Source organism: Ambystoma mexicanum, chromosome 3q, assembly GCF_040938575.1.
Source record: "Ambystoma mexicanum isolate Mex_15411 chromosome 3q, UKY_AmexF1_1, whole genome shotgun sequence".
NCBI classification, from domain to species: domain Eukaryota; kingdom Metazoa; phylum Chordata; class Amphibia; order Caudata; family Ambystomatidae; genus Ambystoma; species Ambystoma mexicanum.
The window spans coordinates 213,334,713-213,353,606 of record NC_090926.1 but is presented as its reverse complement, the minus strand read 5'-3'; the positions used below and the strand labels follow the sequence as shown (position 1 = coordinate 213,353,606).

Sequence of the window (18,894 nt, the reverse complement as noted above, 5' to 3'; positions counted from 1 at the left end):
CTCAGAGATTGGCACACAGCACCTTATGTGGAGTGCTAAAAGGATACCTAGTATCCCACTTATCTCCGCTCCTGTGACTTTTTAGTCACATAGACAATCTCCTAGTTATGGTTGGTGGCCGTCTTCTCCCAACTATTGTGTAATTTTTATACCGCAGTCTATGTCCATAGCCCCGGTAATGCACAATGGGCACCCAAAAACCAGGCTCCAGAGCGTTGTTAAGGATTTCAATCAGGCGACACACACCTTAGTCTCGGCCTAGTAAGCAGCGCACGACTGAAATGCAAATGTTTTTATGTTAGATTCAATATTGAGATGGTAAACCACTCATATCACACCCCCTTTTCAAATGCCCTGGGTCACAATGGACCATGAACCAGACTGGTTGGTAAAATATCATATTTATTTGAAAATTAAAAGAAATTTTTCAATTTTTAATATGGGGCAGCAATCGCCAATGGGGTGATAAGAACAATAGGAATGTAAGCGATGCACTTAATTTAACTTTTTATTGACATCTACAAAACACCAGGGAATAGGAGCACTTTTTGATTTTAGGCAAGATAGCACTTGAGTTAGAATTCCCCCCTGCAATGTTCCCCCAACCCAAAAATAATCAATTCTAAGTGGATAACAGAAGCAACAGGTAATCAGGAATGACAAATGGGATACAGAATTGAAATCCGACCTCCCCTCCCCAAACTAGAGAGAAACATGGATTTTAAACCCTGGCAATGCTAAAAATGAGACTCTGGAATGGATGAATAAATCAATGAATGTGTGCAAAAACCTTGAAACACATATTATTCCTCATTACAGCAACCATGTAGAAGTACAAACAATCACAAGAAATGGATTCGCAAGAGCATACAGTCGAAAAGGAGTGGCAGGTTTTAAAACATGTAGTAGCAAATGACACGTTGGGAATTTGGCAAACTTTGTAAATCCCGCCTGAAATTACCAAAATGGTTTTTAATAAAAACGGGTTAAATAGTGTAAATCGCAATGCGGTTTTTGTGTTTGGGTGTAGCTATAGATCATAGGTACAATATGGAAGTGAAATTAGGTCTCTAGCTGGTAAATTGAGCGAGTAATGCAAGATCTAGAAAGGCACGTTTTGAGTAAAATGGAGCAGTGAAAAAGGAAAGGAAATCAGTTTTGACATGAACAGTTTTACTCTATCCTAGAGCATTCAGGCTAGGATACCAAAGAGGGACACAGTAAGCTCCAGGGTTTATTCCTGAATTTAACCCTAGTTTCCCAGCGCCTGCCCTGGCGGAACCAGTCCGATCACTCGAAATAGGATTAATAGTTTAGGATTTACACAAGGCAGAATTACAACAGAGATGGCACTAGCACAATAAATGAAAGGCAGGGTTTCAAGAATAATTTTTGACAATATTACAAGTTTATCAGGATAAGGATAGGATGACAGAGAGGGGAACTAAGGACATGGCAAGGCAAGGTATACTATGGTTTTCTATGGTTCCTATTGATACTCACAGTCCACTTTTTAGTTTGAATTTTGGACAGTCAGTGGTTCTGGTCACCACACGGATCTGGTCTAACAAAGGACAGCGGGACAGGATCAGCTGGGCATGGACTGGTTACCAGGTAGCACTTCTGGACTGGCAATTCTGGTCACTGGATAATATAGGTCATCAGGGTAGGAGGATGGCAGCAGCATGCAGTGAGTGGCGGCAAGCGAAGCTGGATCAGGATACCAAAGGTACCACAGGTTCTCGTGGTCAATGGGAGACTAGTGGGTTTTGATATTGTAGGGTAGGCCTTGCTGGAGCAGGATAAGCAATGCTTGGCCTTGTAGTTGGGATCTGGAGTCTGGATAGATGACAGGTACAGGAACGCAGCGCAGGAAAATCAGGAAGTGTGTGTAATCTTATCAGGGACCCTTATTTATAATGCCTAGCGACATCATCCAAGTATATGACTGGGGCAGGCTTTCATTAACAATTTAGTTTTAAACGGGCCAATATTTTTTTCTTCAGTCAGCAAGACCCCTTTTTCCACATGTGTTAAAAACTGCTAGCATTTCTTTCTTCAAATTCGGTTTGCAGCTCCCTCAGATTGCCCACACTGTCTTTGCAGCTGTAGTCATTTCCTTGCAGCAGGAGTTTTATCTAAAGCATAGATACATTTGACTTGACTTGGCTCAGAGAGTTAAAATTTTTTTGAACTGCTGCGCCTGGATACACAAGTTTCAACTCACCTAGAATCTCCCAGCGTCCGAGTTCTTGAGGCTGCTCGGCCTCATGGCATCCTACATTCTTCTGGTGCCAGTGGCTCGTCTGCGGATGAGATCTTTGCAGTGGGCACTCAAGTTCCAGTGGTCTCAGTCCTCCGGCCGGCTGTCGGACCCTGTTCAGGTGCCGCCCTCGGTCGCCCAGGACCTTCTGTGGTGGGCCGTCGAAGGCAATCTGATGAAGGGGGCCCCATTTTGGCTTCCCTGGCCGGAGGTGACGATTTTGACGGATGCATCTCTCATGGGATGGGGAACTCATGCCAACGAGTTGACAGTCAACGGTCGTTGGTCTCCGTCGGAGTCCAGACTCCATATCAATCTGTTGGGGCTGAGGGCCGTCAGGCTAGCCCTGAAGGATTTTCTGCCGACTGTGCGAGGAAAGTGTGTCCTGATTCTAACGGACAACACGTGGCCATGCACTACCTTAACAGAAAGGGGGGGTAGGGTCACTTGCTCTGTGCAGGGAGGCGATGCAGCTCGAGTTCTGGGCCATCCAGCAGGAAGTTTCGATCTCGGCTGTTCATCTGGCCGAAGACGACAACGAGACGGCGGACGCTCTGAGCAGGCAGAGCACGATCTCTCACGAGTGGGAGCTGGCTCAGGAGATTCTCCTGGAGGTCTTTGCCCTTTGGGGGACCCCTCAAGTGGATCTCTTCGCGTCCAGTGTCAACCGGAAGTGCAAAAGGTTCTGCTCGCGGGAATTTCCTCCAAAAGGAGCCTTAGGAGACGCGTTCGTGGTGGAGTCGTAATTCCCACTGCTGTACGCGTTTCCTCCAGTCCCGGTCATCCCGCAAGTACTGCGGAGGTTATGGAGGTTCGGTTCCCGGATGATCCTCATTGCTCCGGCGTGGGCCCAGAGGACGTGGTACCCGGACCTTCGCGACTTGTCCATCTGCCCTCCACGTCGTCTTCCCTACCGAGATGATCTGCTCTCACGGGAGGGGGGGGGGGGTCAGGTTCTCCATCCAGAGGTCAGATCCCTCAACCTTGACGCTTGGCCTTCTGAAAGGTTGAGTTATAAGGATTGGGACTTCCCTGAAGACTTGATGGAGGTGCTGCTCTCGGCCAGGCGGCCGGCAACAAAGTCTCTGTACCGTTGCCGTTGGAGAAAGTTCTGCGACTGGTGCAGTTAAGAATGTGGATCCCTTTGAATGTGACATTCCCATGGTTCTGTCTTTATTCTTTCCTTGGCCCACAGGGGCTTGCAAGTGGGGACCATTAAAGGTTACCTGGCAGCGCTGTCCATATTTAAGCGCTCGTCTGAAGAATGTTCCTATTTTAAGATTCCTTTACTTTCTCAGTTTTTGAAAGGGCTCACTAATGTGTTCCCTCCGTCACCTTTTCTGGTGCCCGGTTGGGATTTGAACCTTGTTCTTAAGTTTCTTATGGGTGCTCCGTTTGAGCCTTTGCATTCTTTCCCTTTGAGACTGTTAACTCTGAAAACTGTGTTTTTGGTTGCGGTTACTTCTGCTCGCAGAGTGAGTGAGTTACAGGCACTTTCAGTTAAGCCACCATTCACTGTGTTTCATAAGGACAGGGTTGTTCTTGGAGTTCGTCCTTCTTTTCTTCCGAAGGTGGTTTCGGAATTTCATTTGAGCCAGAAGGTTGTTCTTCCGGCGTTCTATCCTCCTCCACATCCTGGTAAGGAAGAGGAGAGGCTCCATAGGCTTGATCCTAGGAGAGCGTTGAGCTTTTATATTTCGCGCATGTCCCGGGTCAGAGTGGACGATCAACTTTTCATTGGTTACACTGGAAAGCGTTTGGGACAAGCTGTGACGAAGCAGACTTTGTCTCGTTGGATTATTTTAGCTATCTCCGAGTGTTACCGCTTGACGGGTAAGGACCCTCCGGCTAGCTTGCGGGCCCATTCTACCAGGGGAGTGGCTGCGTCTACTGCCCTGCAGAGTGGTGTTTCTATTCGTCACATCTGTGATACAGCCACCTGGGCTTCAGTACATACTTTTGCACGGCACTACTCCCTCGATTCCATCCAAGGGCAGGATCTGGCCTTTGGCAAGGCAGTCCTTTATTCCGCAATTTGATTGGGCATGCTAAATTTGTGTTATAAATTCTTTTCCCACCTCCTTGCTTGGTACTGCTTTGGGAGTCTGTCATAGATATGGAATACGTCGGAGGACCCAATCCCCTCGAAGAACAAGTTACTTTCTTACCTGGTAACGTTCTTTCAATGGGATGGTCCGACGACGTATTCCATATCGCTCCCTCCCTACCTTCCCCGCTGCAGAATTTCTTTTGCAATTGCTGCTTGCGTTCCGCAAGGCCTTGTGTGTCTGACTGGCAGAAAACTGGTGGCACACGTTCTGTGAGAAAAAACTACAACTGAGGCTATGGGCGTCGTGCGTCCTTATCACATCGGGTGACGTCGGCCATCGGAGGAGGTCCTCGGGGACGGTGCATCGACGTCATCTACGCAGGACGCAGACTCCGAAGATTTTCCGATTCAGCAAAGCTGTGGACATTACCTGTCATAGATATGGAATACGTCGTCGGACCATCCCATTGAAAGAACGTTACCAGGTAAGAAAGTAACTTGTTCTTCTGGACTGACACTGTGGGGCAACATGTTGATGTTTAGCTTCCAGGGCAATCTCTTATGTATACATATTTCAATGGATGCTTTTCTCCTGTAGATTCCTCATCTGATATATATTCCCTCCAGCTTCGCTGCTTTGGAGACATTTTCGTCAGGGGACTTAGCAGACCTCCACCCGGCCATCGACCATCAATCTGCCTTGCTCGCGTCTGGTCATCGTCTCTGGACATGACGTTAGGCAGTGAATAAGTAGCGCATCACTATGCCCCGGTCTCAGTTCCTTTTTTCTGCGCGCTAACAGGCTGCTTTAGGAACACAGAGCTAGTCTCTCTGATGTTTTCATCAGAAGATGTTATCTTTTCGAAATTCCTCGACGCAAGATGTTGGTCGCATGAGTGTCCAGATTGAAGCGGTGTACCGATTGTGGCACCAAGATGTCCCTAACCGACCCACACAAGTTGTGTCTCGGCACAGGACTGATGGGTGCCTGTCGTGCGCCTAGATGCAGCCGAAGTCACTTCCCGACGGAGCTGCTAAGCTCGCTCTGGGTCGACCACCCTGAAAATCTCTGGTGCGGTCGATGGTTCGTTCCTCGGAGATGGAAACCGAGAGTAATACCCCCGAAAAACACAGGCGGAAGAAGAAAAGGTCTCACTCGAGGAGCCACTCTTCCTTGTCCCGAAAAAAGAAAAGGCACAACCACCGTCGACGGAAGGAGGTCAGCCATCGGCAGGGCCTTCCACCCGCCAGGAGTGGGAGGATTTTAAGTCCTCCATGCTTGAAATGTTCATGCTGCATTCGGCGTGGCTCCCACCCCCAGCATGCTTCGGAGCCAAGAGCGGCACTCTGTGTACCCGACCCCTCTAGTGCCCCTGTACCGACTACTTCTGCGCAGATTATCCTTTCAAAGTCGACAGATGTTGCATGGAAGCCGGAATATCCCTGTGTGTCCATGGATATCGACGATACAGCGTTTCAACCTCGGTTGCCGAAGGACAAGCCCTCAACGTCGACGGCTGTCGGCAAAGTCTTCACACTTCAGCCCTAGTCCGAATTATTTGGGACCATGTCGGGTATTTTTAACGATCACGACACCGACGACCAATATGTGGACCCAATGTTCTTGGGCTCAGTTGGGACAGACTATTTTGAAGACCATAGTAGACTACAGCAACTGGCTAAGGTCTCAAGACTTAGTCTCGGCCTTATCTCCACAATGTGTCAAAATGTAGGGCTTTGGTGTAAAAGGTCATTGACACCCTGGGTTTACACTGAACAGTGGCACCCCCTCAAGTTTACGACCTCAATTAGGAAAGTATGTCCTCTGACCGCCATATGCCCTTGAACCCACCCATTGCTGATCTGCTAACAACTCTATGGCAAACACCATGTTCCATTCCTCCCGTCAATTCCATCATTTCAGGGAAGTACAGGTCAGCTAGGGGAGACCCCCTTATACCTCTCCTCTCACCCTTCTCCAGAAGGGCTTGTTAAGCAAGCTGCTACAGTCTCTTCTAGACCAGCATCATCTACGTCCACTCTTCCCCCAGACAGAGAGGCAAAAAAGGTAGGTGCCCTGGCAAAGAGGGCATTCATGTCGGGGAGCATGGCCCTCAAGGCGACCAATGTGGCGAGCAGTTTTGCCAAATACTCCTTTGGCCTATGAACAGCGGTGAAAAATGCCGCCCAGTATGTCCCAGAAGGAGAGCTGCGCGAGGGCTTCCTACAGCTGGTGGAAGATGGGAAGGAAGTGGCCAAGCAGTCGCTGCGAACGGGCCTGGACATCTGACTGTGTGAGCTGGTCCATGGCTACGGCCATAACCTTAAGGAGACAGGCCTATTTAAAGACCTCTGGTTTTTCACCCAACTTCCAAATGAAACTTTTGGACATGCCCTTCGAGGGCGAGCTTGTTTTTGGCCAAAAACCTGACTGTTCCCTGTAGAAGTTCAAGGAATCTAAACTCTCTGCCAAATCCTTGGGCCTAGCCGTGCAGCCAGCCAATCCTGCCTTTAGCTTCTCTTCTAGAGCACAGGGCTACAGGAGATATGCTCCTTATGGAAGAAGAGTGCAGCTCCCACCAGCCAAGCAAGGGCAGAAGCGTTTCTCACGCGCAGGAAGGGGCTTCTAGAGGCCAAAAGTCAGCGGCGGGTAGCCGGGGCACGACCCAGCCTCCAAAGCTGCTTTGATTTCCCCTTTCACAGAGCACCGGTTGGAGGACGGTTGAGGGAGCACTTGCTCCAATGGCAAGGAATTACTTCCAATGCCTGAGCTTTACAGCTCATTCAATGGGGTTATTGTCTGCCTTTTCTGGGAAAACCACCGGACAGACCACCCCAACCTCCAATCCAACCGGGACAGGAGCTCCGGGAAGAACTAAGAGCCCTGTTGCTGAAGAGTGCTGTCGAAGAGGTACCTCCCGAACAGAGAGTATCGGGTTGGTATTCCCGTTATTTCCTGGTGTCCAAGAAAGGAGGAGGTCTCCGTCCCAAGTTCTTGAGGAAAGACAAATTCTGGTGATGTCACGTTGAGAGAAATTCTCCACAAACTCGAATTTCAGAACTGACTGGTGTCCATAGACCTACAGGATGCCTATTTCTATGTGCCAATACATCGAAAGCACATGAAGTTCCTCAGGTTCACCATAGGAGACACGCATTTCCAGTTCAAGGTGCATCACTTTGGTTTTGCCTCCGCCCCAAGGGTCTTCACCAAGCTCATGGCGGTAGTTGCGGGCCACCTCAGGAGATCCGGAGTCCACGTATCCCATACCTGGATGACTGGTTGATCCGAGGGAAGTCTGTAGAGCAAGTCTTATCCCATCTCCAGCACACCTGTCCACTGCTGCACAGGCTGGGCTTCTCCCTAAACTTAAAGAAGTCCCAGATGATACCAGTCCAACGGCTCCAATTCATCGGCGCAATCCTAGATACTAGAGTGGGAAAGGCTTTCCCTCCCAAGAAGAGAGTACTCAGCTTGACACAGATGGTGCATTTATTCCAGAACAATGTCACCCTACCAGCGTCTTCCTTCCTCTGCCTGCTAGGCCTCATGGCTTCCTGCATTTTTCTGGAGCCAGAGGCCAAGCTGCGCATGAGATCCCTGCAATGGTCCTGAAAGATCAGTGATCTTAGTACTTCAGGACTCTTTCGAATCTCCTCGAAGTGTCTGCTTCAGTGGTCAACAACCTGTCCTGGTGGGTGGACCACAGCAGTCTTCTGGCGGGGGAACCCTTCTGGCCTCCTTGGCCTCAGACCCAAGGCGTCACGGATGCGTCCTTGAAGGGTTGGGGCGCTCACTGCTAGGATTTGAAGGTGAGCGGCCTCTGGTTAGCAATAGAATCCAGGCGGCACATCGACATGCTAGAATTACATGCTATCAGGCTGGCCCTGAAAACATTTTCCCTGTCTCCGCAGGAGAAACATGTCCTTGTTCTGACGGACAACACGGTATTGGTGCAGTACTTCAACAAGCAAGGTGGAGTGCACTTCCACCCCCTCTGTACTGGGCGATGATACTTTGCTTCTGGTTGCTGGAGAACAATATCCTGGTCTCGGAATTTCATCTGGCCGGCACAGAGAACAACTTGGCGGATGCTCTGAGCAGGCAGAGCACGGTCTCACATGAGTGGGAAGTGTTCCAAGAAGTCCTAGAGCAGGTCTTGTCTCTTTGGGGTACCCCAGCAGTGGATCTGTTCGCAACGGAGTCCAACAGGAAATGCGAACTGTTATGCTCGAGGGAATTCCCAGCAAACGGTGCACTGGGGGACATGTTTCTGGTGGATTGGACCTTCCCTCTCCTATAAGTGATCCCTCCGATTCCCATCATTCCATGGGTTCTACAGAGGTTGAAGAGGTTTCAATGACCATTAACTTGATCGCCCCCGGACTGGGCTAGGAGGAAATGATACTCAGACCTCTTGCATCTGTCCGCCTCACCGATTGCCTCGGCGGCCGGATCTCCTAACCCAATCAGAAGGCCAGATACTCCATGCGACCTCGGAATCCCTCAACCTACATGCGTGGCTCTTGAGAGATTGAGATATGATGACTTGGGCCTCTCTGAGGCAGTACTTGAGGTGTTTCTGGCTGCACGCAGACCATCTACAACATCTTTATACTCATGCAGATGGAGAAGTTTTGAGGCGTGGTGCAGGGAATGCGAGATTTATCCCATCTCTTGCCCCACCACTGCAGTGATGAAGTTTCTGCTGTCACTGGCCTCTGCAGGCCTTCAGTTTACCACAGTCAAAGGATATTTGGTGGACTTGTCTGTGTTTAAAAGATCCCCAGATCAAGGTTCATTTTTCACGATCCCAGTAATGGCACAATTCCTGAAAGGCCTTGTAAAAGAGTTTCTGCCAACTCCCTTGGTTGTCCTAGATTGGGATCTTAATCTGGTCTTTACATTCCCAATTGTGGCTTCTTTTGAGCCTACGCACTCTTGCCTGTTGTGGCTTCTCTCATTGAAACCAGCCTTCTTGGTGGCTATCCCATCCGCTAGGTGGGTGAGTGAACTACAGGCCTTATGATGTAGGCCACCCTTCTTATGCTTTTTCCAGGAAAAAGTTTCACTCAGGGTAAGGCATGGGTTTCTTCCCAAGGTCGTGTCAGAATTCATTTGTCACAATCCATCGACCTTCTGGTCTTCTATCCTCCTCCTCACCCTTCTAAACAGGAGGAACGATTACATCGCCTTGACCTTAAAACGGCACAGAGTTACTATGTTGCTGGAACAGCTGATTTTAGGAGAGCTGACCAGCTCTTCGAGGCTTTTTTAACAAAGCAGAATTTATCCCTTTGGATAATCCTCTGCGTAGGGGAGTGTTACAAGACCGCTGGGAAAGAATTAGCAGCAGGCATCGGACCCATTCCACAAAGGGGCACGGGGGTGTCTGCATCCACTGCCTTGGACAGGAGATTTGCTGTGCTGCGACATGATCGTCTTTGCTTACCTACGCAAAGCAGTATAGCCTGGATGTGGCTGGTGTTTTGGCAAGGCAGTTCTGCAGAATGTCTTAGTTTGACTTTCTGCCCGCCTCCTTCATTACTGCCTTGGGAGTCTATCAGATGAGGAATCTGCGAGAGAAAAGCAATCCGTTGAAGGAGAAATTACCTTGCCGTAATGTTCTTTCTATGTATTCTTCTCCCGCAGATTCCTCATCTCCCCTCCCATCCATCCCCCCCCTGAGAAAGTCAGTGGTTGGTGCGTATCTTTCTATTTCAAAGAACGATGACTTGGAGATGGTCCTCTGTGTCCCATTTTTCTGTCTTCCTGCCACATCCTTAAATCAAAACAATTTTTCTGACACTACTTCTAGTGCTTCCTTTTCAATTGTTCCTTTTGGAGGTGTGTAATTGATTACTATTTTTTTTAAGAAAGGGCTCATTAGCTCCCTTGTTCTGTTTCTTATGCAGTGTGTAGGGCTCTGGAAAAAAGGGGAACTGAGATTGGGGCATAGTGATGCGCTACTTATACGACGCCTGACGACATGTTCACAGCCGATGACCAGACGGCGAGCAAGAAGTTTTGATGGTCGACGGCCAGGTCGAGGTCCACTACGCCTCTGTCAAAAATGTTTCGGAAACAGTGAAACTGGACCGAATATATATCAGATCTGCGGAAGAAGAATCCATTGAAAGAAAATTATGGTTAAATAATTTCTCCCTTGAAACATTGGTTTGCTTTGTTTTGGTTTGTTTTGTTTGTTGGGCCTCAAAAGACACCTTAAATGCTGGAAATGTCTTAAGCGGAACCATATTCAAAAATGCAATTCAGGTTTGAGCCAAGGATCCACTGGGCTTATTTGGATTAGGTGCCAAGGAGTCCAAATAATCAACCTTCAAAGGTTTTACATATGTGCCTTAATCATCATTGCAGTGTGTAACAATGTCAACTATTTTTGATATTGTTTACGTGCATAATCTGGAATTCAAATGTTAAGCTATTGGTTAAATTGGCTGTTACTGCAACCAGTGAAGATGGGTAATAAGCATGTCTTTTTTTCTTCTATTCACCAGGTGATGGGCGATACGCCTTGCTCGGCCAGCCGCTGCAGTACAACCTCTCTGTCTGCTCCCCTCTTCTGCACAACCAGACGTCCTACTCTTCGCACCAGGTAGGGACCTAGAGACATCTTTTGAAACGTTTGCTGTATAGAATGAAAATGAATATGAATTTTAAACAGTCTTGCATGTATTCCATGCACGTAAAACACTTTTCCCAGTGTAAATGCACTGGAATATCAACCCATTTGGTTTGCTTTTGAAACCCTGCATACTTCAACTGTTTAGCTTTAGATAAAGGCGTTGTAAGCAAGCTGTATGTCATTGACACAGACAGCTGTATTGAGGAGCTCATTCACTTTACTGCTGGGTAATGCAGGTTTTGTTCTGAAACCATTAGGGTGTTACTGAGACCAACATGCTTTGGCCTCTTTGACTGCTACTCAGTTTCTATGTACTCCTATGACCAGTCTCCCCTTTTTGCACTGCATACAATGCACGATTCTGCAGACAAGCCTCTGCGCTGGGATACCATTATGGTAACAACCGACGTATTATAAAAGGCTTTGTACGTTGCAAAATTATTTTTGAATCTTGACTGCTACATTTTGCATTCCTTTTTCCTGTGTTTGTGGTGATTTAACTGCTAGAGGTACACCTCAAGTGGGTACAACTAGCAGTTTTTTATTTCTAGGGCACCTCGGTGCATTTTTGCAGATGGCATTTTCTCTGGGGTTTGACATCTTTTCTTGTTTCTGGTGCCCCAATTATGTAATGCTTCACCTATTTTAAAACATTATGGTCCTAGCATTAGATCCACATTTGCACCCAATTTCATTTTGTCACAAGAGCTCTAAAATAAAATAAATGGATGGCACATGTTGGGACAGTTTTACTGCAGTTCGACCCAACTTCATCAAAACCATTCAACTGAGGCAGTATAAGACTCCACTCTTAGTATAAGGCTGTACTACCAGAGTAGATGGTATTGTAAACAGAGCGGGCAGGTTTATCTTAGGAGGGAGAGAGGGCTGTAGAATCAGTACAAATGAAATTGTAATACACATGGTGCAAAAAAACACTGAAACGCTATGTATGTACAAATAAAGGATTTATTTAAATACAGGTAGGCCCAGATAAATCTAGGGGAAATAAGTACTAACACATTATATGGAATCACAGCTATAAAAACACTACTCTATACTTGAAGGTACACAGACCAAAGTATAAACCTTATTTGGAACACCTAACAGTAGTTCTAGGGAAGTCACGACCTTTTCATACACATTCAGTATAGGTCACACCTATTCTTGGGGAGTAAAAACCAATGGTTACTTTCACTGTTACATTCAGTAATGCAAGGGCAGTAGACCCTACCAGTTGTACAGTGACTCTCAGTACAAATCACATAATCAGTCAATTGGACAATATACGTTTTGTGAATAGTGGAAAACTTATTCCAGGTACAGTAAAAACCTCTAACTACTTTTGTGATAACACACATTTATACTAGGTGGGTAAAACCTAGGGATATAACATTCAATTACAGGTGCTTTTAAGTTCAGTGAACTGCAGATTGAGATAAGCAGTAACTCTAGTAACTTATTTTTGGGATGGCACACAGCTAACTCAAGGTAAGTAAAATTAAAGTACTTTTTTAATCTCACAAGGAGCCCAGGTTCGATCTTTCCCAACTATACAAGTGACTGATGTAGGACTTATAAGGAGCAGTTAGAACCACAGACTCTGAGTTAGATAGCACAGGGAAAGTAAAACCCAATGTTACACTTTACTGAATGACTCGGTAGGCAACAACCTAATACAGACTTATTCTGGACAGGCTATCAGCAAGTCAGGTGAAGCAAGACCCAGTTGGAGAACACTCATACAATTATCCTGCAGGAATAATCTGGTGAAACCAACACATTACTTTTGGGAAGAGGCACTACCTAATCACAGGAGAGTAATATACCTTCACGTTTACTTTCTATTAGAATGGCAAAACTGTTTATAAGGAAGAAAATATGTTAACCATACTTTTAAGAATAGTGCATTACACATACAAGGTAAGTAAGAACGTTTGTAACTGTGCACTCTAAGTTAGTTTCCAACCAACTCTCTTACTTTTAAGTAACTTTTAAACATGTATTTTCTTTTCTAGGCAAAAGGCCCAATCCCTTAAGTCTTTCCCTTATTCTTGGAGCATGAGTGTTCTTAGTGGCAGAAGGGGGTGGGGGGATCACAAGGATCTAGTGTCCAACAGGCAGTGTCAGGATAGGTTCTTAAATAGCTAAAGTCAGAATTCCTCAGGAAGACTGGGCAAACAGGGGAGTATTTTACTTTAGAGTTAGAAGAGGGCCCAGGGGCTTCACAGAAGACCGCCTAGCAGGATTCTAGCAGTGGGACTGGGTGTACTGGATGAGAGGCCTCCCCATCACAGAAAACACCCCACAGCTACACAGAAATCCTAAGAGACTTTAGGTAAGTACATACCCAAGCCAACACAGTACCTCAGCATTGATGAAGATTTTGCAGCAGGACGACTTCAGGATCTACAGCCAAATACTCGGTCAGTGGATTCCTTGTTGTGGTGACCTGAAAACAAGACCTCAGAAGGAACTTTGCAGCAGGGATCGATGAAGAAGGCTCAAGGCAAGGTTTTCCTTGCGGCTGAAGGCTGTTCTGCAGATTTGCCGCTTTTTCAAGGAGCACAGAAGACCGAAAATTGTGGTTGAATTCTCGTCGTTACAAAGGTCCAGCACTCTGAGGGGACTTTTCAGACTCTATTTGTGTCTCTGGAGATCCACCAGGATGCCCACGAAGTTTCAGCGAGATTGCGAATTCGGAAGACCGTGCATCACACAGTGGCTCGAGGTTCCAGGGTATTGGGGTATTGCAGCAACGCAATGTCGCAGCAACGCGTGGGATGGCTCAACATACCGGTCTTCTTGAGTCCAGTGGGTCTCACCAGGCTCTGGGTCAGGCACGTCAATTTCGGAGTCCCCAGGTCGATTGGAAGGAAGGGCTGCAGCATGCTCTGGTTACACAGCAGGCTGTCCTGTTGCTGGAAATAGTTTCTGCCACTTTTCCTTCATCATCCTCTTCGGTTTCGGTTCCAGAGGTCGACTTGTCTTCAGCTTCCAGGTTCGCAGTATTTCTCAGGATTTACAGCACAACCTCTGCATTCTCTCCCTGCATTTTAGGGGCAGTCCTGTTGACCAATCAGGACAGCCAGCCCCCACTGGGATTTGTCCCTGTTCAGGCAAAGAGGAGGACAAAGGGCTGTGGAGTTTTGGACTCCTCCCTCGCTTCCTGCACTCAGGCAGACTGGAGCCTGGGCGGGGAGTCATGAGAACTGTAGTTCTTTAAATTTTAGCAAAAGAAAGTTAAAAGGGGAACCCCTAGGGCAACCCGGCAACAACAGGCACTTATTGCCAATAAACTGTTAGAGGATTGCTTTAAAAAGACACAATGGAGAATCAAAAAAATGACACCCATAAAAAGAGTAAAAGATTCTGTGTGGAAAAAGGTTCCCACTCAGAGGTATTGAGGAAAAATATCCCACTAGTAAAGCAGAAATTTGTGGGGTTGACCCAGGTCAGGAAGATTTACAATTTCTATGAAAATCTTACCTAACAGCACAAAAATGGGAACATGTTAAATTCTGTCCTCTTGAGCTCATCTAGGTGTTTGTGGCGCAGAAAACATCTTTTCTCAAAGGCCATATCCCCAAAAACTTGTCCGCAACAGAAAACTCAAGGATGGTGTTGCGTGCTGGAGTTAGGAGTCGCACAGTGGGGTGGCATTTCTACTAAAATATTTATTTAAATAATAATAAGACTTATCTATCCCTATCCCTAAACAGTTTTCCCTACCTAACTAAAGGAGAACTTGGGTGCTCGTCATCAGGTTGGTTGTCCAACTCCGTGTCTGTCCTCGGTCCAACCACTAAACAGGACATTAACCTAAACAGATCTAGGAGAATGACACCCTTTTCCTGGTTTAATGGGATCAGCCCTATAGGCAGATTTATATTTGTCTTTGGTAGTAGTTCAACCTCTGCTCTTGTATATAATACCAGGAGAATGACTCCTTTCTCCTGGTCCAACAGTTCAACCACTGCTGTTTTCGGATTGTTTCTTTTAGTAGTTCCAATTCAGCACACACATTTGAAGTTCAGAAAAATTAATATCATCTCCTGGTCAACTTGGTCAACTTGATCAGCTTCCTGGCTGCTGTTTGGCAAACTTTTGCCTTCGTTTCTGATTCAACAATTAATGATCCCTTCTCCTAGTTTAGCTGGATAAAGCTGTTGGTTATCTTTTGAGAACTTCTGCAACAGTTTTTATCAATCTTTGCAATTCCTCCCAGGATTCTCTCAGGGCTTCTTTAAAGGTAATACCACAGTTATTATTTGACTTTCTTTATCTTCCTCTTGTTTGGGAGAACAAAGGCAACTGCACACATAATGTCCTTGGTTCCTTCTAACACTTTTACCAAGGAGACTGTTCCCTTGGCACACTCTATCCTTAATGTCCCTCTTGAGAATGTGTTGAGGGAGATTACTCCAGATATGCTCTTCTTGATTACCGGTGATGTAATCCTCACACTTTGTACTTCTATCAGAACTCTTGAGATGAGGGAGATTACTCCCGAGGCTTCCCATTTGATATTCTTGACACAATTACTGAGATGAGATAGGATACTCCCGACTCCTTCATTACATTCGGCACCTTTCCCCAAACCCCTTCTGAGTCTCATGTGACTCCTGTTACCTCTGCTTTGTTGGGGGCATGTCACTGGTTCTTCCTGGGGTGTTGATATGCTGCATTCCCTCTGAACATTCTCCTTGCCTCTCTTTCTGCTCCCCGCTGCCGTGCTTTGGAGCCTGCGGGGTCCCCGGCCAGCTGGTATCGGCACAGTTAATGGTCGCTTCCTCTCTCATTGAGTCCTTTTCTCCATTTGTGTTGTACTGCAGAGTCTCATTGTCCTTTATTTCCACTGCGTATTCTTCATGCCTCCTTTGAGCCCACCTCTTCCCAGTACCTTCTGTACTTTGCAACCGAGTAGTTTGTATAACTCCTTCAATATTCTTCTTCTCAGTACTTCTGGAAGCCGATTCACGATCAGACTGTGTCTATTTGAGTCTTCCTTGTCTTGGTGGTATTGAGTCTCAAAGGAAGAATGGAAGAAGCAGTGCTTTAAGGTTCTTTCTCAGCAGACCTGAGTTTCATGGTTCAGGAGCCCTTGTCCCCATGAGGTTAGTCTCTGCCTATTAGGTCCCGCTTTCCGCCACCTCTAGGGGGAATGTTGTGTAGGGGGCATGTTGTGTAGGGGGCTCACCTCACTAGTCTCACAGAGAAGGGCTCTCCTCTGGGGAGAAGTGACGTGATCCCATGAATTGTCACAATGGGCTCTGAGAAAACACCTGGGATTGTTTTTGCGATGGCACTTGGATGAGCAACTATGAGAGGCTTTTGATGCCTAGCAACAGAGCATCCATTTATGAGGTGATTCACTACCTAAGACTTGTGTACATGCCAAAACGTCTTTATACTCTTACTTGAGGGATTGCCCTGAAAAGCTTTTGTGATCTTGGACCGTACACTGCTTGCAGGTTCCCAAAATCCATACGTGAAGGCTGAGAGTCCACATTATCCAACTCAAACATAGTCCTCTTAGTTTTACTAAGAGCAGTCAGTACAGAGTGTGCCCTAGTGACAGACACTTTCTCCCATTGACAGATCTGGTTGTCAGGCTTTGCCCGCTCCTGATTTCGTGTCTTGTGGCCTTGCATCCCACTCCAGGGTTTTGTTAGATTTAAAGTCTGCGGACCTCCCTTAACAAAGAAATATGTCCTTGTCCCAGTGTATTCTTGCAAAACAGATCAGAAATCTTGTCCCAGGAAGGCATTCTAAAAGCTGAAGCCTAATCCCCCTAAACCCGCACTATCTAAACTGTTCAGATTGTAAAACTGTATTCACAGATCTGTTTCAGAACATGTATTCCTTTTTAATGGGCTTTTGGTCACTTGCTTAAATCTTGACTGTTAAGCACCTTGGTACCTTGTCTGTGTTGAGGAAAACACTAGAACACAGATTACATTATCTCCTTTGCTTTGCATGGACCATCCAGGCTCAAATGTGTATGTGTGTGCCACAATTTCCTTCAATATGTTGCTTCAAAATTTATCTGATAAGATGGTGAAAAGGTGATGCTTTATGCTGCAGATTCTGCATATCACTCCATATGTCCAATAGGTCAGAGCAGATGGTAGCCTTTGAGGGAAATGTATGCTGAGATCTTGGACTTTGAAGAGTCCTTATTAATGTACACAAAAGATGTGAAAAGCATTTTTGAATAAAGCAAATTCTCCTACTAACATTCTTTTAAAGCTGTGCTAGAGTAAAGTTCTGTGATCAGGTCACCTGTCAAATAGCAATGGGTATTACTTTACAAAGGCACTGCATGCATTTGTATTTCTTGGTTTTGTCAAGAGATTTAAGTACATGACTTACTATTGTACAACATTTGAAGAAGCTCACATAGCAAAGCCATGAGGTTTCTGTGCTAGCGCCGATTATTACTTAAGAGACCATCTCCTCCCACTTGGCAAAAGTAAGGCCAGCAGTCCTACTAGTAGTCACTACTACCTCTGCCCGTATCCAAACAACATTGCACTGATTATTGTAAAAGCTGCATTGCGAAAGAGGAGCAGTCTTAATCCAACTTTCCAAGTCTACTTTACATGCTACCAATACTTCCAAACCATGAAACATAATTGGAAAAGGACTGTTATTATTTCCAACCTTGGGAGAATCAAAATACAGACGTCATGGTTGTTGGGTAGTACCATTAAACTGGGTAATCGCTATTACAACCGCTAGAAAGGGACAAATTTTGCTTGAATGATTTGTGGTTTCTGACCACTAGCTAGTAAAATTGTGGGTGCAGCAGGCATAGAAATACAAACGCAACACTCCTGTAGGCCCCCTATCTTCTCTGTATTTCCCTGCAACTCTGCACTGTTTTGATAGTGTAACTGGAACCCCCCCTGTTGATGCCTTTTTACGTTACAAGTAAAGAACGTGTAATTCTCCAACATTGGATCTTTCATAGATTCATATGCGGTTTGAATATTGAATATTCTGCGTCGTCCGGCTGGCAATCTTCTGTAATATTAAAGCAGTTTCATTTAGATAGTAAAAGAAACTGCAGTCAGGTTAGTTTAGTGTTCTGTGTTGTTTTGGGTCATTTACCTTCTAACCGGTAGGCAGTGCCTCCAATAGCTCCACCCCTGGAGGCCATCTTCAGATAATTACTGCTCATTCACGTGTTGGAGTCCTATCCTAGCTCTCCACTATGAATAAAGAAGACTTTTTCCATTCAGCAAACTTGCGCTTACCGTTGTTTGGAAGCTTATTATGGGGTTTCGCCCATGTGGTGCTCCCCCACTGGGCACAGACCTCCTTTGTTACCCTAGGGAGGAGCCCTGTGGTGTCGTCTTTTCACCCACCATAGCTGACGCCAAGGCCAAAGAGTCTTTTCAAGGCCTGGTCTACTTGCCAGTACAAAATCATATATACTTAAGACAAGCATGAGGAGTGACATTTATTTTTTTATGTCCGCACTATGATCTCAATTCCTGGTCCATATGCCACTCTTTACCAAATAAAACTTTAAAAGACTAGCACAGGAGACTGGTGGCCTGGCTGGATGAGTACACTACAACCAAAAAAGAGATGGGTGGAAGGTTTTTAATTTATCTAAACCATTGGCACTGCTCTGGGCAACCTTGCACACCACAGTTTTTTCGCCCGTCTGCACCATTGCAAAAGGGGTCCAGCTATGTGCAAATAAGCCCGGGGTTGCCACCAAGGGTAGCAACCCAGCCCGAATTAATAGGCCAGGCCCCCTGTGCGCAGAAACACATGCAACCCCAGTCATGTTTCGTCCTTGCTGGGCCTCCTCAGTGAGGTGCTGCTTGGTTCCCTATGGCACAGCGAGCAAGGGACCCATGTCTGGGCATACCCTCTCGCTCATAGGGAGAGGGAGACAAACTACAACCAAAAAAGAG

General features: G+C 46.3%; 1 protein-coding gene across 6 annotated transcripts in view; it reads left to right on the top strand.

The window, feature by feature from the left end:
* The window catches only part of R3HDM2 (R3H domain containing 2), a 2,186,793-nt gene that overhangs the window by 2,108,423 nt on the left and 59,476 nt on the right, over nt 1-18,894 (top strand). For all 6 annotated transcript variants that reach the window (XM_069653574.1, XM_069653576.1, XM_069653575.1 and 3 more), the window contains one exon: nt 10,833-10,930. In XM_069653574.1, coding sequence (XP_069509675.1) covers nt 10,833-10,930 — 98 coding nt within the window. The remainder of the gene's footprint in view (nt 1-10,832; nt 10,931-18,894) is intronic.